General features: G+C 41.5%; 1 protein-coding gene across 10 annotated transcripts in view; it reads right to left on the bottom strand.

Annotated features, from left to right (window-relative positions):
* LCORL (ligand dependent nuclear receptor corepressor like) overlaps positions 1-19,857 on the bottom strand; it is a 174,811-nt gene that overhangs the window by 92,519 nt on the left and 62,435 nt on the right. For all 10 annotated transcript variants that reach the window (XM_090035684.1, XM_090035676.1, XM_090035678.1 and 7 more), the window contains 2 exons: positions 5,461-5,540; positions 5,049-5,178 (listed from right to left, as the gene is read on the bottom strand). In XM_090035684.1, the coding sequence (XP_089891810.1) occupies positions 5,049-5,178; positions 5,461-5,540 (210 nt within the window). The remainder of the gene's footprint in view (positions 1-5,048; positions 5,179-5,460; positions 5,541-19,857) is intronic.

Genomic DNA, 19,857 nt, shown 5'->3' on the forward strand with positions numbered 1-19,857 from the left:
GAAGTTTGTAGGCTTACCTACAAAAGGTGTTTTGTAAATGCAAACAAGCACCGAACCTTACTAACCTCATCACCAGAAGCAAACTTCCTACAGCCCAAAACACACTGAATAGATCCAGACCATGTCATGACAAGAAATGTAAAGCCTGCCAACACATCTCCAGGACCCCCACAATTACTATATCCCAGGAACGGTGATGGTTCTGCTGTGGATCTTACAGCTACACCTCCAGAAATGTTATACATCTCATCCAATGCACCAAATGCCCCGATGGAAAACACACAGGAGACACCAAATAACTGTACACCAGAATGAATGTACACCAGAAGTTTATTAAAGACAAGCATACCCAACTACCTGTGGGGGCACATTTCTCACAAGAAAACCACTCTCTCTCCAATCTATTAGTCCTGATCCTCAAAGGGAATTTACAAAACACTTTTCACAGATGAACTTATGAACTTCACTTCATCAGCTTCCTAGATACTAAAACTCATAGAATCAATATAGACATTGGATATATGACACATTATAACCTGCCCAACATCCGACTCCCCACGGGGATGGAGGTGCTGGTGGAGTCTGCCCCTGGGCCTGACTGCTTTTCCTGGGATCATCAGGGATCCCAGGGGTGGGGTGGGGTGGGGGGTTGACCTGGTTCCTGCTCAGAGAAGTGGAAGCAAAGAAATTGTTAAGTAGGTTAGCTTTGTCATCTGGTGAGACCACCAGATTTCCAAGCATGTCCTGCAGAGGCCCCATGTTACCTAGAACCTTCTTTTTACCCCCTATATATTTACAAAAAGGATTTCTTGTTATCCTTGATCCGAGTTGCTAGTCCAAGTTCCATTTTTGCCTTGGCCTTCCTAACAGTCTCCCTATAATCCTGAGCAACAGAGCTAAAGTCCTCCCTGGTGATGGCCCCTCCCTTCCATTGGATGTATGCCTCCTTCTTAGCTTTGAGGCATTCCTGGATGCTTTTGGTGATAGTCTCCTTCAGGAACGACCATTCTTCTTGGATGGTCCCACCCCCTGGGACCTCAGTGCCTCCCTGACTAGTCTCCTTAGTTCAATGAAATCCACCCTCCTGAAGTCCAGGGCTACTGTCTTGCTGCAGGCCTTTGCCACCCTGCCCTGAATGGCGAATTCCAATAGGTGATGATAGTTATCGCCCAGGGGATCAAGCACCCGCATTCCCCTCACCAGGTCTTTGCTTGTGGCCAGGACCAGGTCTAACAAGGCATTTCCCCTGGTGGGACTGTGCACCTCCCAGGTTAGATGGAGATCCTGTAACACTGCTAGGAAGCTACGTGAGCAGTCAGACCTGGCTGACTGCTCTTCCCAGCAAATGTCCGGATAGTTAAGGTCACCCATGATAACCACATCCTTTGACTTCACTACCTCCACGAGCTGACCTGAGAATTCCCATTCTAGCTCTTCTCCCTGGAGAAGTTTCTGTTTCCTGCAAGCCTGCCTTCTGAATCGTCAAATATTTTTCCCCCAATAGATTTGGACGCTTACAATTCGATTTGGACCTTTTTAATGGGTCTCCCGATTCAGTTTGGATTCAGCCACCAAATTGGGCCGGATGTCCTCCAAATTGAAAATCGGCTACCGAAGCTTTGCACAGTCCTATCCATAACAAACCAAGGCTACTTCCACGTGTGACAACTAGACTTGGCAGGATTTGATTTTTATCAGTAAAATTCAAATTTCACCTTACACTCACAGACTAATATAAAAATATTTCCATCATTAGTAATCAAAATTTATAGAAAGAGGACGTAAAAAAAAAACAAAACCACATGGCTGATGGAGTGTGTGACAACAGGGGAGCAGTCCAACAGAACCATGCTAACTATAGTTTGGACTGCAACTCCCAGAAACCCCAGGGGACAGGGAACAAAGAAGAGGAAATAACAAAGTGGATGAGAGAGCTATGGGCAAGCAGAACTGGGACTGATAGAATTCTGTTGCTCAAGTGGCAGCAGTCCTATGCTAAGTTAAGTTTGTTGCGGCTGGTGGTTAAAATGCACTACAATAATAGTATACTGTCATAAATCAATTATCTGCCTGCAACATCCCTAATTTTGTGTAAACCTGAAAATTTAAAATCAATAAATATTTATTTGTAAGCATATTTAAATTTTGATATCATCTGTCAAATTAGAAAACAAAAACAAACAAACAAACAAACAAACAAACAAAAAAAAATCGAATCCTGCCAAGTCTAAACACAACACACCACACCTTTCATTCTTCCCTGCCCCCTGCCAAAACAAACAAACAAACAAAAAAAAAGATCTTGCTAACAGTCCATGATTTCTGCTATTATAACCCTGTGGCCTTGTATGCTGCAGTAGATTAGTTTAAAGGCACTGGCAGACCACTTTAGAAGTTTATGTTTAAATCTCTGTACATATGCAAAGGGACCAATGAAAGGACATTTAACTGAAGGACTCGTAACCGTTTAGAAGCACGGGCTTTGTAGTTACTGAGAAATTATTGTTTTTCCATGACCTGGAAAATAAGCTTCTATTCTAGGTACAGAACCACAAATATTTATAATTTGAGAGCTGAGATAATTAGACCTCAGGTAGACAGAATAAAAACAGGAGTTTTATACTATCTAGGTGGGCTCAGTGGATACTTCTGATCAAGGAACACACACTGGTGTCTGCTGGAGTCAGAGTCCAATTTCCAATACCTGTGATAGCTCTGCTGATCATCTGCATTCAGTAGTACAGACCCTGCATCCCAAGCCCCTAATACATGTAATAGTGCCATATTTCTGAAAGTCTGACCTCAGAAGCTAGCTATTTTTCTCCTCATTGTTATATAGAAGAAAACTGGCCTTTAACTCCAGAGTTTTTAGTACAGTTGACACAAAATACTATTAAATTATTTTAATTGTACTAAATTTATATAGTTTATGCTGTATCAAAATTCAAATTTCATTTTAAGCTGGTTTACTTGTAAAAAGGAAAATTTCATTACAATTTAATTAAAAATAGAAAAATCTGATTTAAATAAAAAAAATCTGATTTTTAAAATCAATTTTTACCCACCCTCAAAAGTTGCCAGATCTTCAACGTCATGAATGAAGAGCTGCCTCACATGGGCAGTATACCCATTAACACAAGTGTGGATACTAAATTTATTAACAAAGCCCAAGCAACTTTTGTATTAGAAGCTTTGTCAGTTGCAAGTAAAATAACCTTCTATAGAGCTAAATTATTGATGATACGTTTAAACTGGTCAACCATACATTGGGCTGTGTGGTGATGCTCAGTTGTGCACCAAAATGTGTAAAAGATTTTGGAGTTGTGAACAAAGTTGATGACACCATCATTGTAAATATTTATACCATCAGATACTAGGGACACAAAAGAGGAGCTTGTGCAATAAGAACATCAACACTTTTTCACATCTTCCACTTCAGCATTCAGAAGACTTCCCTCAAGTGATTCCCTGCTTGGAACTTTGTAAATTGAATGTAGCTTTTGGGGAAAAAAATTGAGCACATAAGCTTTTTCAACTATATGACATGGTATATTGCTGGCATAAATGCCTCTAGCAAAAATATGATCAATATCATTTTTTCAGTTGCCCAAAAAACTTTCAGTACTAATTTGATAAACTTCTGAAAGCTTTCACAGGAGTAGGTTTTCTTGATACTGAAAACACACAGGGTGCATCCACATATGTAATTAACGTGAGGCAATAAACTCCAGCATTTATCGCTTCAGTTTATTGCCCCCAGGCATGCCATTTGAACGTGAGCCTGGGAGCAATAAACTTCAGAGTTTATTGCCATCTGAACATGTACCCGGGACCACAGCACTATAAGCTGGGTCAGAATAGCCCTGGCGGGCAGGGACCCCCAAAACTCAGCCTGCCAGCCTGGGGCTGCTTCCTCAGTAAAACATGCTGCAGGGGGGCTGATTGGAGCGCAAGGGTGCTTCAGTGCAGGGCTAGCCATGCAGTAAACATTTCATGTAGGTTATGTCCACAAGGCAGGAACATTGCTATTGGATCATGTAGTAATGGAACCAACTTCATTTTACCTCGCATCTACATTTAAAAAAAATTAAAAACCTGCTTTGTGAAGGTGAATTAGAAGGAGAATGTGAAGGCAAAAGCAGATGATGCAAACCAGTTGCTCTTTCTTACTGTTCAGCTACAATAGCCTATCTTTGCCAGCCTGCTCTTAAATAGAGTGCACATGTGTTCCGATTCCTACCAGACTGATGGGCAAGGAACTCTCACTCTTGCTCTTGCTAACAGAAAACACTATGATGCAATAAAAAAGGTAGGCTGCCACCTACACAAGAGCATTCTTGGATTCATAGAATATTTGCCAATATTTTTTACTGTAATCACATAATAGCCTGTCCCTTGACAAGCTAGCCAACACTAGTCCTTGACAAGTTTATCATCAAGTAATCATAGAAAAAAGGCTATTCATGTTGTTATTCATTCTATATACCACAGGAATTACAAAAGATCAACAGGCGAAAGTAGTCATGGACTGAAAGTGTAGAATTACTGAAGGCTATAAAATGAAAATAAGCTTCAATCACTCATTTGGATAGATTTAAAGTAGTGACTTCAAGTTAAAACAATCTACCTCCGATTACTAATACGTTAAAACATTCACTTTACCCAAAAACTATTTTCTTGGGAAAATAAAACAGTAATAAAATCATCTTGCAAGCAGAATTGTTAAAATGTTTCAGATTTCTAGGGAGCAAAGGTTGAAGTTAGACAAGTGAGAGAAAAATGGAAAAACAGGAGAGTTCAGTATTGAATGCAACAGGAGTGAGAGTAGTGATAGAAAGAAAGAAAAAGGAGAAGCAGCATGTAATCTGCTCCACCTAAAATAAGAAAGGAGAAAGGGAAACAGGGAAAAAAAAAGATAGAAGAGAAAATGCTACGGATTCATACCTGAAGTAATAAAAATAACTTGGGACTGAAAGATTATCCCCGAATCACTTGATTTTTCCAAACTTTTACTGCATAATTTAACGTGAAAGGCAAGACTCTATTACCTTTCTTTCGAAAGAGTGCATTTAGATAATTTTCTGCTTGGCATTCAATCTTATCAGTGTTGGACTGGCCCTGAGATGACAGTTCCTCTGTAGGTGTTGACTGTGAAGAACCAATAATTGGTGTACGATCCTAGAAAATGCAAGACAGCAACAGATCTCAATAAAGGTTGTAGCCTGTTTTAAGAAATCATGAGATTAATAAATAGCAAGAATGTAACAGATGCAATAAAAGACTTGTGTTGTAAAGCTAAGCTAGAATTCCTTCTTTCCCCTACTCAAAACATTTGATTTCTAGTATAAAAATCAACAATGTGAACCCACTGGGGAAATCTCCAATTCTACTTTCAGTCCTAACATTTGAAAAAAACTCAGAGTAAACAATTTACATGCTTCATATTACATTCATACTTACACTGACTGTTTCTTTGTGTAAGTTACAAAAGGAACATTTCTCATCCATAGACCAGTCAGTCAACTCTTCTGGCTCACAGTCTTAAAAAAATAAAATAAAAGCATTTAAAAAGACAAGTAAAATTGGATGTTAAGAGAGAAGAATAACCTGTGCTTCCTACAACTGACTCTATTAAAAGGCTGGATTTTTAATCTAACCTGTATTTAATTAAATTAGTTCAATGTATATCATTCAACGTTCCAGATCTGAAGATTTTCAGTTCTACTCTCAAGTCAGGTCACTTGGCTCACCCAAAAGCTGAGTGTCAAGGTTGGGAGTTTGGAGGTTTCATTCTTTAATGTAATGTGATCATCCAATTAAAAACCCTATACTAGTTCTCAAACATAGCAAATGAGCTTGGAGGCCTGGTTAACACTAAGACAATATCTTTGCCATTTGCCCACAGGCAGTTGCTGTACTACCAGTGTTTTATCTAACTCCACTTAACATGCCTAGCTACCTCTCTCTCTAGATATAAAACCACACTGTACATCATAATCACAAAAGTAAATGTCATAGTCTGGCCACAATCACAAAAGTAGTACCTGTGAAAATATATACATTTCCTGTAAAAATAAATTACCTTTGAAAAACTGATAGAATAACAAACCTGGAAGCTGAATTCTTCTATCCACAAATCAAGTAAAAATTGAGTCATGCAAATTTCCCAGTACTGCACTACCTACATGTCTCAATCCTAACAGAATCATATCTAGAAATTGGATGGCAAACTTTATATCCATGACAATTCATTTATTGCCCTGCTTGATGCCACTGCATACAGGGACACCTTACATAGTCAACTGTAGTTGTGATTTTCTCTGGAGAGAAATGCACAAATGTCTAATTAATTTCACATAGGCTACTTAACTCCTAGCTAGTAGATCAGAGCAAATTTCAGTCACTATACTTTGGCAGTATTTATACCAGCAACAAAGAAGTGATAGGATCAATGCCCTATTACTGATCTCTTGAAACAATTTTCCTCCCAAAAGAATATTTCAAAAGCTAGAATAAGTACAATAACAGAAAATAATAGTGCTAAAAAGCTGAAAAATGAACTACATGGATAAAACTAGCACTTTTGCTGGAGGTTCACCATTGGCGATATTAAAAAACTGAACTGGGAAAAAATTAAGTGAACTGATTGGCTGATATGAATTCTGAACCTTAATGAATATATATATATATATATATATATATATATATAGAGTCATTTAACAATGAACACAACACAATTCCTACAACAGAGTAGTATATTAATACCTGGTTAAATTCAGAACAGGATGTTACATATAGCTATACCAGGTCCAGTATATACCTATACCAGCCCCCTGCCACGATCAAGAACACTGCTGAAAAATAAACCCTGCCCATTTATGTCCACACTATTCAAACACATAACCTGGAATTAAGGAGGGGCATATTTATTTCGCAGTGCTCTCTGGGTCACCCGAGTAACAGTATCCATGAATATTATTTTATTGTTTAATTAGACTCCAAGAGCAGCTCTAATTAAAAGCACCCGGAGTCGTTTTTCAGCGCCCTTGCCTGCCATTTTTCAGCATGGGGATGCTGATACACGTGACACTGGAGTCTGCTGGAGCATGATAATTATTCTGTACGTGTATAGGTGCCCTTATATTTTATTTTTATTGTTCACCAAATGGAAAAACGTTATTGCTGAAAATAACTGGAAACAATCAGTTTGACTTAATCTTTAGTGAAAATGCTTATGCTTTAAGTACAGACAAAGACATTCTACCAATATAATATTAGGAACTGTTAATAAACTTATCTGACAACTGCTGAAACAGTGCTGAACCCATTTTACCCTTGATCACACTTTAAAATAAGCTGTTTTAAATACTAGTTCAATTAAATGGCCTGTTCACAATCACAGCCAGTAACATATGGAGTCAGAATTTCTACAGGAAATCTGCGTTTATAGATCATACTTGTAATTCTAATACAATATGAACTGCTCAACACTGCAGCAGACATGGAAAAATACAAGTCAAATGTCATTGGAAAGGGAGCCTCTGTCACTTTCCACAGGAATGAAAAGGCCAATTCAATTACATTATTAACAAAGGTTCTAATGTGATTTCATTTCACAGAAATATGCCAATTCCTGAAGTTTGTACACAAATTCATGCAACTATTTTTTGAAGTTTTTTAGAATTCATTTAACAAAACTAAGAGCGCATGTGTGTATGTGTTTGGGGGAGGTGAGCAGGGTTCTGAATGTATTCCAGAATTCAGGATCTCAATGTTCTACTTCCAGCAGGCTCTCATTTAAACCAGGAAACTGTTAGCTGGAGTCAGTTTAGAGCAAGCTTAGCCAACAAGCTACATATGTGCCAGAAGTGGCAAAGCCAGCCTGTGTTAGATATATGGCAGATGGGGCAGGGAGCAGAAAAGAAGAGCAACAGATAAGGTAGGGAGCACAGGACAGAAAGCAGAAGGAAGACCAGATGACAGAGCAGGAGATCAGAGTGGCACTTGGGGACAGTGTGGTGCTTAAATTGTGACAATAGTTCTCAGGCATAAAAATTATTTTTAAAATTTAAACTAACATTTTAAACTTTACCTAGAAACGTACTGGTAATCAGTACAAACAACGGAAATACAATTTATCTACCAAATTTCACAGTTTGCAATTTACAAATTGTTTAGCTACCCTAGATAGTTTGTTTACATTGCACTAATTCAAACCAGAGTGACAGAAGGCTTGGATATACCCCCAGCAAAGCCTGTTTTTTGAAAGTTGAAGGGGGGGAAAAAACAAAAAACCTCAAAATAAGTGGTAACACATTCTTTGTAACAACTCAGTGACACATTCAGGAATAAGTGGAACTCCAATAATACCTTCAGGTTATAAACTTACACAAGTTATGGAGAAACATGAACAATAATGCAGCTTTTATAATCACTGCCATTTTTCCTGGTTGTTTCTCTCTGACATTTGCATTATCTGTGTTGAGCCTCACTCAGCTAGCTCTCATATATGCCCCAGCTACTTCTGAATGTAATCTGCATCTTCATTGCCAGCAATCCCTTGATTCAAGGATGACCTCTACCAGAGCTCATTGATGGGTCCTGAGTCCAATCCTTGAGCCACAGATTTATCTGCAGAGGTTGCAGATCTTTCCACAGGGGAGAGTAGTTTGCAGGCTAGTATTTCTCTCATTCGCACCTCCATTCTCTTCTCTACTTTGAAGGCAAGACCCTTATCTTCAAAATGGACTGCAGCTTGGTTGAAGTTGTGGCACCACTGGAGATGGTCATCAGCCAGCACCCCACAGCTCTTGATGTCAGCATCCGTTTTCTGGAGGTATGCCTACAATGTGTCCTTGTAGCATTTTCCTCTGGCCACCCCAAGACCTCAAACCATTACTAGGCCGGGAATAGAGAGTTGAGCATCCACACACAATGTCTGGCCCAGCTGGTAATATTGGCTTCAGCAATGATGTTGGCGTTTGTCTGGCCATCTTCCCATTTGATGTGGAAGATATTCCGGAGGCATTGTGGGCGATACCTTTCCAGCTCGAGATAATGACAACAGGTCACCCATGTTTCACATCTGTAGAGGAAAGAAGGAATGATGACAGCATCGTGGACCTGGATCTTGGTAAATAAAGATCATGATACATAGAGACATGCCAACGTAATTTCCCAAGAAAGGCACTTGTGCATGGGATTATATGCTTGATCTCTTCATCAGCATTCACTCTGAGTGGTGGCTACCAAGGTAGGGGAAGCGCTCGACTATCTCCAGGATCTTTCCCTCAATGGTAAGTTGGGGACTGGGGTCATATTCATGACTCAAGGTGGGCTGACAGAGCACTTCAGTTTATATTTGGTAGGCTTCTCCAAAAACATGCATTTCCGAGGTTTTCCCCAGCGTGCACAAGGATGGTGCAGTCACCAGAATACTTAAAGTCAAGGATGGCTGTCTTCAACCAAACCCATCCTAGACTGAAAAGACCTCCATCTGTTTGGCATTTTGTGTCAAGAAGAAAAGTGGTCCCCAAGAACCAAGATGACTGTCAAAAAGGAAACAGTTGGGGTGATGACACATCCATGCTTGACCTCAGTATGGATGGCAAGTGGATCTGTCTCCAATCCACTACATAGGACATTTGCTGTCATCTGGTTGTAAAGAAACCTCAGAACCTTTATGTGGTTTTCAGCACATACAAATCTGACTAGTACTTTCCACAAGGCTTCAGGACTGATGGAATCAAAGGCCTTAGTGAGGTCAATGAAGCTCGTATACGGGTCCTGATGTTGTTCCCGACACTTCTTGGAACTGGTGGACAACAAAGATCATGTCAGTTGTCCCACTGAGATTCTGGCAGGACTTCCTCAGCAAGAGTTAGAAGAATGTTCAGGCTGATGTGGGCAAGGATTTTTCCTGCTTTGGAAAGGCAGGCGATTCCTCAGTAGTTCCCACACACAGACTCATCTCCTTTCTTGAAAATAGTCATGATGTTGACATCTCTCAGGTCCTCAGGGACTTCTTCGTTGTTCCAAATTCAGAGAATAAAGTTCAAGGAGTCTCAGTATTAGTTCCACACCCCCAGCCTTGTAAATTTCCACAGGTATATCATCTGGTCCAGGAGTCTTGTTGTTCTTGGTTTCCTTGATGGCACACCAAGAAGACTGGGGAGGGATTCCCTTTCAGGCAGATGGACTCAAATGGTGGTATCTGCCAATCAACTCACAGTTCAGGAGTGCCTCAAAGTACTCTTTACCTAGCTTGGATAGACTCACCGTCTGAGTGTTGAGCCATCTTGTGACCATAGGAAAGTAGGACCATGAGAAATTGGGCTATAAATAGTTTAATTGCCTGGGAGAAGCTATGCATGTCATGTTTGTCAGCACAGAACTGAATCTCCTTGGCTTTATCTTGCTACCACAGAATTCTGATTTCCCAGATCCTCCTTTGAGCTTTAGTTTTGAGGAGCTGGTACGCATCCTTCTTCTGCTGAGATAAGGTGTCATCTTGCCAAGCAGAATAAGATTCTTTTGCAGCTGAGGAAGTCTTGGACCTCTGCCTTGCTTTAATCAAACCAGTCTTGGTGACAACAGGTGGTATAGCCAATAGATTCAGCACAGGCCATATAAATGGCAGTTTTAAACCCCTTCAAAAGCTCCTCAGTGTTGCCTTCATTTGTGGACAACAGGGCAGAGAGCTTTCCATGGAGACACTGCTGGAGACACCTTTGGGTCTTGAAGAGATTTGGTGTTGAGAGTCCTTTCGCACTGCTTTTGCCTGTTTTCAGCGTTTCAGAGCAAGCTACATGTTCAGGCTGGATCTGACAAAAATAGCGATGTCCAGCAATCATCGGTTCCTCACATGGCTCGCATGACACACATCCATTTGATCACAGGCTCTAACAATGACAGTTGAGGAAGTTCCAATGCTTAGACTGAGCATCTCCATGTGTCCTGGTATTTGTCACTCTGTCTGAAGATGGCATTCATGATGACAAGACTGTGGCTCCCTGCATTTGTTCAGAAGGATGCCTTTGGAGCTAGCTTTCCCTCTCCTCCTTTCACACTGGTGCCACTCCAGAGTTCCCAGTCAAGTCCAATTCTGGCGCTGAAGTCACTGAGAAGAATGATCTTGTCCTCCTTGCGAGTATTAGCCAAAACATGTTCAAGGTTGGAGTAGAACTGTTCTTTGACATCGTCAGCAGCATCAAGCTTTGAAGCATATGCACTGAGGATAGTGGTGTACTGGTTGTTGCTCAGCTTAAGACAAAAAGTCATAAGATGTTTGCTAATGCCCACAGAGAGCTCCTTAACTTGACTGACAAGCCAATTCTTGATGATGAAGCAGGTGCTGAATACATCTATCCTGGGCCAGTTTCCCTTCCAGAAGGTGTAGCCTCCACCTCCCTCCCTCAGTTGAACCTCATCCAGTTCTCTCGTCTCATCCAGAGCTGTAATGTCAATGCTGTATTTCACTAGTTCCCCTGAAAATGACAGCAGTTCTTTCTGGTCACAGAGAGTAATCCTGGGGGACAGTTATTCAGCCAGGAACAGAGCCTAGATTTAGGGCACCTTTTCTAGCTCCTCCCCATGTGGGGTGAGCAGAGGAGATTCAGATTACCATTGTAGAAAATTAGGGTTTGAAGGAACCTCAGCAGGTGATCTAGTTCAACACCCTGCTCAAGGCAGGACCAGACCCAAATAGATCATCCCAGCCAAAGCTTTGTCTAGACGGGGTCTCAAAAACATCCAAGGATGGAGATTCCATCACCTCCCTGGTAACCTGTTCATGTTTTACTAACCTCCTCGTAAGACAATTCTTCCTAATATTGAACCAAAAGTTTCTTTGCTGCAACTTGAGACCACTGCTCCCTGTTCTGTCATCTGCCACCACCGAGAACAGTCTAGCTTCATTCTCTTTCAAACCCACCTTCAAGGGTTGCTATTAATAGTAGAAAAGGCTGCTATTAAATCCCTTCTCAAGGCTAAATAAGCACAGTTCCATCAGCTTCTCAGTTCCCCCAGTCTTTCCTCATAAATCATGTGCCCAAGCCCCCTTACAGTTTTTGCTGCCCTCTCCTGGACTCTATCCAATTTTTCCACATCTTTTCTGTAGTGTGGTAGCCCAAAACTGAACACAGTACTACAGATGTGGCCTCACTAGTGCCACATAGAGCGGAATAATCACTTCCCTTAACCTGCTGACAATACACCTACCAATGCAGCCCAGTACGCTGTCAGTCTTCTTGGCAACAAGGGCACACTGCTAACTTATATTCAGCTTATTGTCCACTGTAACCCCCAGGTCCTTTTCTGCAGAGCTGCTGCCCAGCCAGCCATCCCCCAGCCTGTACTCGTCCATTGGATTGTTCTGTCCTAAGCACAGGATTTTGTACTTGTCCTGGTTGAACCTCATAAGATTTCTTTTGGCCTAATCCTCCAATTTGTGTTGGTCACTCCGAATCCTAGCCCTACTCTCCAGTGCATCTATTCCTCCCTTCAGCTTAGTGTCATATGCAAACTTGTGCGGGTGCAACTCTATGCCATCTTCCAAGTCACTGATGAAGAAATTGAACAAAACTGGCCCCAGAACCTGGGACACTCCACTTGATACCAGATGCCAATTAGACATTGAGCCATTGATTATTACCCTCTGGGTAGGACTGCTCAGTCAGGGTTTGGCACCTGCCAAACCGCACCCGTCTCAACCCAGGTGCAGTCTGACCATCAGGCTACCGCTGCCTACATGCAGATTCATGGTTGGAGCCTGCTGGATTCACTAGTCCCATCTCCATCATCACTGGTCCATCGTTACAGGGCTTTTGGAGGTTGGTACAAGAAAGCATGTTGTTTCCTGTGGTAGAAGTCTATGAGTGACTTTAACTGAGGAAGCTGTTGAAATGAAACAGCAATCGCGTGATTCTGACAAGATGGAGATCAATGCCCAATGGCAAGGGAGAACCCTAGATGATAGGAGACCTCGATTTTGCCACACCCTCCTTTCATCTTTATAGCTACTGAGATCCTGACATCTTCTACTAAGAAGAACTTGGGGTTGAATCATGAGGAATTGGGGTTGGATTGTGATTAGTGTCAAACCTCCCCTCAGGCCTGTTCACCATGGGTGACCATGCCAGGAACGTAAGACTCCAGGAGACATAGCTTTGAGGGCCACTGGGGCACACGGGACTCCCCATCACTAAAAATTTTTTGTCCATGAAGTAATAACCATACACATAATAAACAACAACTTCCCCTCTAATTTCCTAATGATATGAATACATCTATATAGCTATCTATCTATATCTATACAAAATGTGGAACACAGGAGACAACAGAGTAAATCCCTATAAAATCTCTCAAGGGTACTCCCAGGGAAGAACAGGTTCCCCCCAGCTATCCCAGAAATTAATGGAGTCATGCAAGGACAACTGTATTTATTTCTGCCAACATCCATAGATATGTCATCAAAATACCAGGGTCAGCAACATTAAAAACAGTTCTCAATAAATGAACATGGGTGCCTATACTGAATCCACTGCAAAGAGGAGATCAACCACCAATACAATTTATACAATAGCAAATTCCACAAAATATACACTGGCACTATTGTAAAAAGTCCTCTTAGTTTCAACAAAACTTGTGTTCCGAAAATAAATTCCACCATCTTACATAAACGTGGAGGCTTCCAAATTAAATATAAAACACAGCTAATGCAATAATGCACTGACTATATTGTTGTTTGTTATTTTTATTTCATTCAGTTTGTTTTATTATATCCCACAATTAAAATACAAAACAGAATTTTGTACTGGTAAATTTTGAGGGAGGTAAATTGAAGATTTTGACAAACTGGACTTCTGACAACAAGAAAAAAACAACAGGCCTAGTTTGGGACTATGGGATAAACTGAATATTTATATAGGTTGATTTAGTTGCTCCTAATACTTGCAGCTATTATTTCAAAATGGTCTTCAGCCTCTGGAAGACCAAGTCGCATCAATTTATAAAAATCGGTTCATATTTTAAAAAACTCTCTGCAACCATGCAGGATAATTTCTCTTTTTTATGGAATTTTGGATTCTGCAGCAAAGGGTTGGATTCTGTGGAAAAATTCCTCTGCCTGTGGATCTCAGAATATAGCGGATCTTACTGAACATAACTGAAACTGGAGACTGTCCCTAGACTAAATGAAGTTTAGAGGTAGTTTGTCAGTTAGGTGTGATGTAAGTTCTTTATGTGGCTTGTGGCTGTCTACAAAACCAAAACTTAAACAGGAAAATACCACTAAGATTAAGCAAAACTTTTGTCAAAATAAATGATTTTTCATCACACTCAGGTGACAGGTTACCTCTGCTGCACTTCTGACAAGCTATTTTCTTAGTGATTTCCCAAAAAATCTGAACATTTCCATTGCCTATAATCTTTTGTATTTTTATGAGAAAAGGAACCCAGATATTTAGTTAAGGAGCTCTTCCCTTATCCACTTTATTGTGCAAGAGTAATGTTGGACAACATACTCTCCTTTGCCTTACTAAAATTACCTGAAATAAGCTCTCTCATGCACCTGGTATGTTTCTGTGCTTCTGCTGAAGCTTTGAGACCTTGAATGCTGACAAACAAGCCTGTAGGCACAAAACTGGAAACAGCTACCATTCTTTATCAGACACATGAAAGAACATCCAGTTCTTCAGGTCTGCTGCTATTTCTATTACCTTGTTACGGCAGTTTCATAACAAAGATGCACTGATATATTAGTCCATATTGGATCAGCACTGATAAAAGGAAAACTGATATTATTGGCAAATTGGCCTTTTTTGTTTGGTATAGCTGATAATGTCACTGATAAAGGCTGCATGCATGTGCACAGCTGCAGCATGCACAAGGACAGGACTATAGCCTGGCAGCTTGCAAAGCAGTGTCCAGCCAGTAAGTCGGGGGGGGGGGGGGGGAGAGGAGGAATGGGGGAGGGCGAGATTGAGACCCCCACAGTGGGGCTGGGGCATGCACTGTCCAGCTGGGGGGGGGGAACGGGGGGGGGGGGACAGGATGGAGCTGTGGATAGCTTGTTCAGGGTGCAGGGCAAAGTAAATTCTGGGGTGGCTGTAGTCCATCCTGTAGCCTCCATCCCGAGTGCAGCTCTGGCCCAGCCCAGCACCCACGCCAGAAAGAAGCCAGCATAGCCCCTGGCCCTGCGCCCTCAGTAGGCAGCCTGGTCTCTTTCTCCATGCACAAATCCAGGGGGGCACATGCCCCCCAGCAGCGAGGAACCAAACCCTGCTTTCCCCCCTGATGCCCCCTGGATTGCCACCCACAGCTTTGTCCTGCGTCCTGCCCCACCCAGGCAGTGCATGCCCCCGCTCCATTCCCTCTCTCACCATGGGGGGGGACTCAATCTGCCCCCTGCCCAAGCCCCTTCACTCTCCTACATGCCTTCCACCCCACAGACTTACCAGCTAGACACTGCTCTCCAAGCTGCCAGGCTGCATATTGAATATCAGATCAGTATTGGCCAATATGGCTGGTTAATTAGCCAAAAAAATCTTTAAATCGGTGCACCCCTATTTTGTACATACTGGCCATGTGCAAACATCCAGTTTCTACTGGGAAAGTTGCTGCTCTCCAGGAGAAACCACAAGTGTACAAATGTTCAAAGCAAAAGTGGCCATACTGGGAGAAAAAAAACCTGGGAACAACTAGGGCTAAACTGCTCCCAGGAGAGTTTCTCCTGAGGCATCAAATGTCTATACATGTTCTAAGAGTAGCCTTTCCAGGGTTTCTTCTCCCACCCCTCTTCCCCCCATTCACTGGGAGACAGCATGTTGCTAGGGCTGGACTTAACTGCTCCAGCTGAACACATCCCCTTCATAATCCCCACATTGTTCTGCACAGAGACATAGGCGGATCCTGAGCAGTATGCCAGCCAATCATGACTGTCCTGTGCACTGCTGCCATCTGTTGCAAGACAGACTGAGGGATCCTGCAGAGCACACAGATGTGAGCACAAAGCCCCACTACACAGCATCATTACTATAAGCCCTCAGCTCTTCAGGGGCTCAGCATTTGAATGTCTGTTCAGGCATCTCTGGGTAAGTTTTTTCTACCAGGAGAACAGAGCTGGGAGAATTTGCCCAGACTATGTGTTTCCCAACAGGCACAGGAAGAAGCCTGATGTTCTCATGACCTCTTTTCTAACTTCTCAGAAGACCTGAAGTTTTCATTCTAAGACAGTTAAAGAATAATGTTTACGCTATCAAGGAAAACATCCTTTAAGTTAGACTCATGTAAATACTCCCAAAGGACCTAGAAAATAAAAATACCAAGCACCTCAAAAAAATGAAGCTTTCTTCCTCTAAAATCCTAAGTGATTTTTATTTTTGTCTGGAGAAAAAAAGCACTGCTGTCATCACTCTGCTTTCTCTCTATCTGACAGAGAGAAAAACAAGATGAATGATGCATATCCAATGACAGGAATCAAGTACTTCAACTAATAGGCTAAAAATAGTTGTAAAAGATTCAGAGTGCAAGTAAGCTTGCAAGTAAGAAGCACTGGATGTATTGATGGAGTAAAAAATAAAAATGCTCAACTAATAGTAAATGGAGTATGAAGGCTATAGGACAGCAGTCACCAACTAGTGGATCTAGATCCATCGGTAGATCTTGGAGCCTATCTGAGGCTGAGGTGGGCCCCCCCCCCCCCGAGTACCTGTATGTATGCATGCACGCATACCAGCCCAGGAGGTCAGTCTGTGGGCAAGGAAAGGGGCAGGGGCTAGATTAAAGTCCCTGCGGTGAGGGATAGTACCACAGAGGCAGGAGCAGGGATAAGTTGAGTGGGGCCCCGGCCGGGTAGAACTTACCTGCTGGGGAGGCGCATCCCCAAATAATTTTCTCCCTCTGCCTCGATCTGTCCCCCTATCTAGTCCCTCCCCACAAACTTACCTCCTGGGCAAGAAGCATCAGATACCCTCCAGGAGCTAATGCCTTGACAGTATTCAAAAATGTACTGTTTCTAAATATAAAAGACTGGCAATAAGAGTTAAGGCACAATTCAGTAAGGCAGCAGTTCCCAATCTGTGGTACAGGTACCACTAGTGGTACACAGACAACCTGTCAGTGATGTGTGGTAACAGATTTATTATAATTACTTCACATGACAAAAATGTGCTGGTGGTACTTTAGGTTGTATCGATTTAAATTGGTGGTGCACAATCTGTCAGTTTGGGAACCGCTGCAGTAAAGTATTTAACCCATGCCTACTTTTAAGCAAATGTTGAAGTACCTTACTTAATGGAGCACCATAACAATGAAGTGTTATTCAAAGTTAGAGTGATGTGGAGCTATTGATGTGATTAGGAGTTCCCCTGTAAGATCATAAGAAAGAAATGGATTGCTGAAGTAACAGATGTAACAAGAATATCTTAAGCAGCATAATATGAGCTCTACTGGGTTTATCAATTTAGATGAAGAGGAGATCCTGCCAGGTTTATGCATATGACAAGTATGTCTCTTTCACAGATAAAAAAAAGTTATGATTTCCCTCCTTTTTTGATTTGGTAGCTGTTTTAAGCTTCCGATTAACTCAATTTGCCTATTCAATAAGATGGCTTCTGGGGCTGTATGCTGTTCAAGCCTAAAATGTATTTTTCTTCAGGACTACATGTACAGTTAGCAAATAAAAAAAATAAAATTGTTTACTTTAAAACCAAAATGATAGATTGTATTTTTCCCCCCCCAGTATGCTTTATGTTTCTGTCAGATATCTCCGAATTCAGTAATTGCATTTATATACCACAAACACTATTTATGGAACAGTTACGCAAGAAACATACTAGATCATACACATATGTGTTTCCTTTTTGTAAATTTAGGAACTATGATTTTACTATTTTATGCATATCCTGAAAATAATAAATGAAATATACCTTATGGCTGGGAAGCTCAGACTTAACTACTCTCCCCTACAAGTACATAAAAGCCATGTAATCTGTTATGATATATTCAAAATAAAATATATTTTACTGCTTAAGAGGCTTAATATGGCAAAATACTGATCCAGCAAAGTACTCCGGCATTTCATTAAAGACAAGCACCTGCAAAACTGAAGCCTTAAAAGATATAGTGATTAAAAAACTAAATGCTGGGAGTCTGCTCTTGAAGTTAAAAATGTGAAGAGGTCCATGGGCTCAATCCAGCCCACGGACCTACTCCGCTCCACTCACGAGTTTGACATTCCTGGACTACAGAATAGTTTAGATGGGACATTCTTGAAATCTTGCTGTTGAAGTAGGGCCATTGTACAGAAAAGCAAGATAGATCCATACAGCCAGAGAGAAAGCAAGCAACAGAAAGCCTGACTCTGAAGCCCAGTAATGACCTCCCACAATGGGAAACTACTGGGTTCCAATCCCTACTCTCAACGGCCTGAAACACTAGGTTATCATTTAAAGTATGGAACCATCCACTTACAGCCATATGAAAGTTACTGTATTCTGTACTAAAAATCAGCGTTTCTGATTTTCACTAGTAGTACTCTTAAGATTCCTACTGGAACAGACCCAGAGCCAGGAATTTAGAAACTGTCTTCAATTTGAACCACATTAGATCCTAGACTGAATTTAAGCACCCGTCTGTTTAGCATGGGGACTTTAGTGCCGTCTCTGTAGTCTAAGATGTAGAAACCAAATGAACATAGCTACCTAAAGGGTTTCATGGCTGCTGAACTACAGTTATTCTGGATCACTTTTTGTGACTTAGATACTATATTCTGCTTGAGTGCCGTTTAGTTATCCAATTTACTAGTTAAAGTATGATTTTTTTTTTGTATGTTTGTATAATATTTAAGAAATTTGATCATAATCCATAATTGGTGCCATAACATTTTACTGCAATTAAATAAAAAATAAATAAATAAAACAAACATTTATATAGCTAGCTGCTGTAAAAGTTCTTCAGTGTGGTGTGTGCTGCTGTCACTTCAGTTGTAGACTAAGCCTGGCAGGGAATTCATGGGAAGACAGTCAGAGATTGTTCAACAATTCAGACATGCTGCCAATACTTTTCTAGAGTAATGCAAGCGAGAGAAAGGAAGTTTTTAACACTATATTTTGGCCATATCTGAATGGAATGTAATGGGACAAAGAAAAGGAACTTACAAAAATCCAAGGGGATCCTTCCATCAAACCTCCCCCACAAACAATGGAAATGAGATATGCTCAAAGAAAATATCACAAAAGTTTCTTGTAATGAAAAAAAACTAGACAAGCTTAATAATTGGGTTAGTTCTAATTCTCTTCCTTCTGCTCGCTCTCTCCCTCTATTTCCCTATACCGGGGTGGGCAATTATTTTGGGCGGAGAGCCGTTTACCGAGTTTTGGCAAGTTGTCAAGGGGCAGACGTGGCCCTTAACAAGTGCCATTCCCCCTGATCACCATCTTGGGACCAGAAGTCCTGCCCCTAACATCTGACCTTTGCCACTGGAAGTCTCTCCTCTTACCCCTAGAAATACTCCTTTGGGGAAGGTTTACCATCTTAGGGGGAAAAAACCAAATTACGTACTAAAAATCAAACACACCCATAATAATATATTTTAATTTAAAAATGTATTTTTGTCCTGATTAGTGGTAATTTGTGGTGCATATGCAGAAGTGATTGCATATGGGTGGGTGGGTGGGTGTGTGTGTGTGCCACGTGGTGCACAGTGGGTGAGCGGAAAAGATGGGAAAAGTTGGGAAAGCGGTGGCAGCAGCAGGGGCCAGTACTGGAGTGGCCCAGGGCGAGGAGGTAGGAGCATGGGGTGCAGGGTGGCAGGGGTCTGTAGAGCCAGGCTGGACTGCACCAGCAGGGAAAGGGTGG

Source organism: Crocodylus siamensis, chromosome 2 (genome assembly GCF_052110815.1).
Source record: "Crocodylus siamensis isolate JL-2025a chromosome 2, ASM5211081v1, whole genome shotgun sequence".
NCBI classification, from domain to species: domain Eukaryota; kingdom Metazoa; phylum Chordata; order Crocodylia; family Crocodylidae; genus Crocodylus; species Crocodylus siamensis.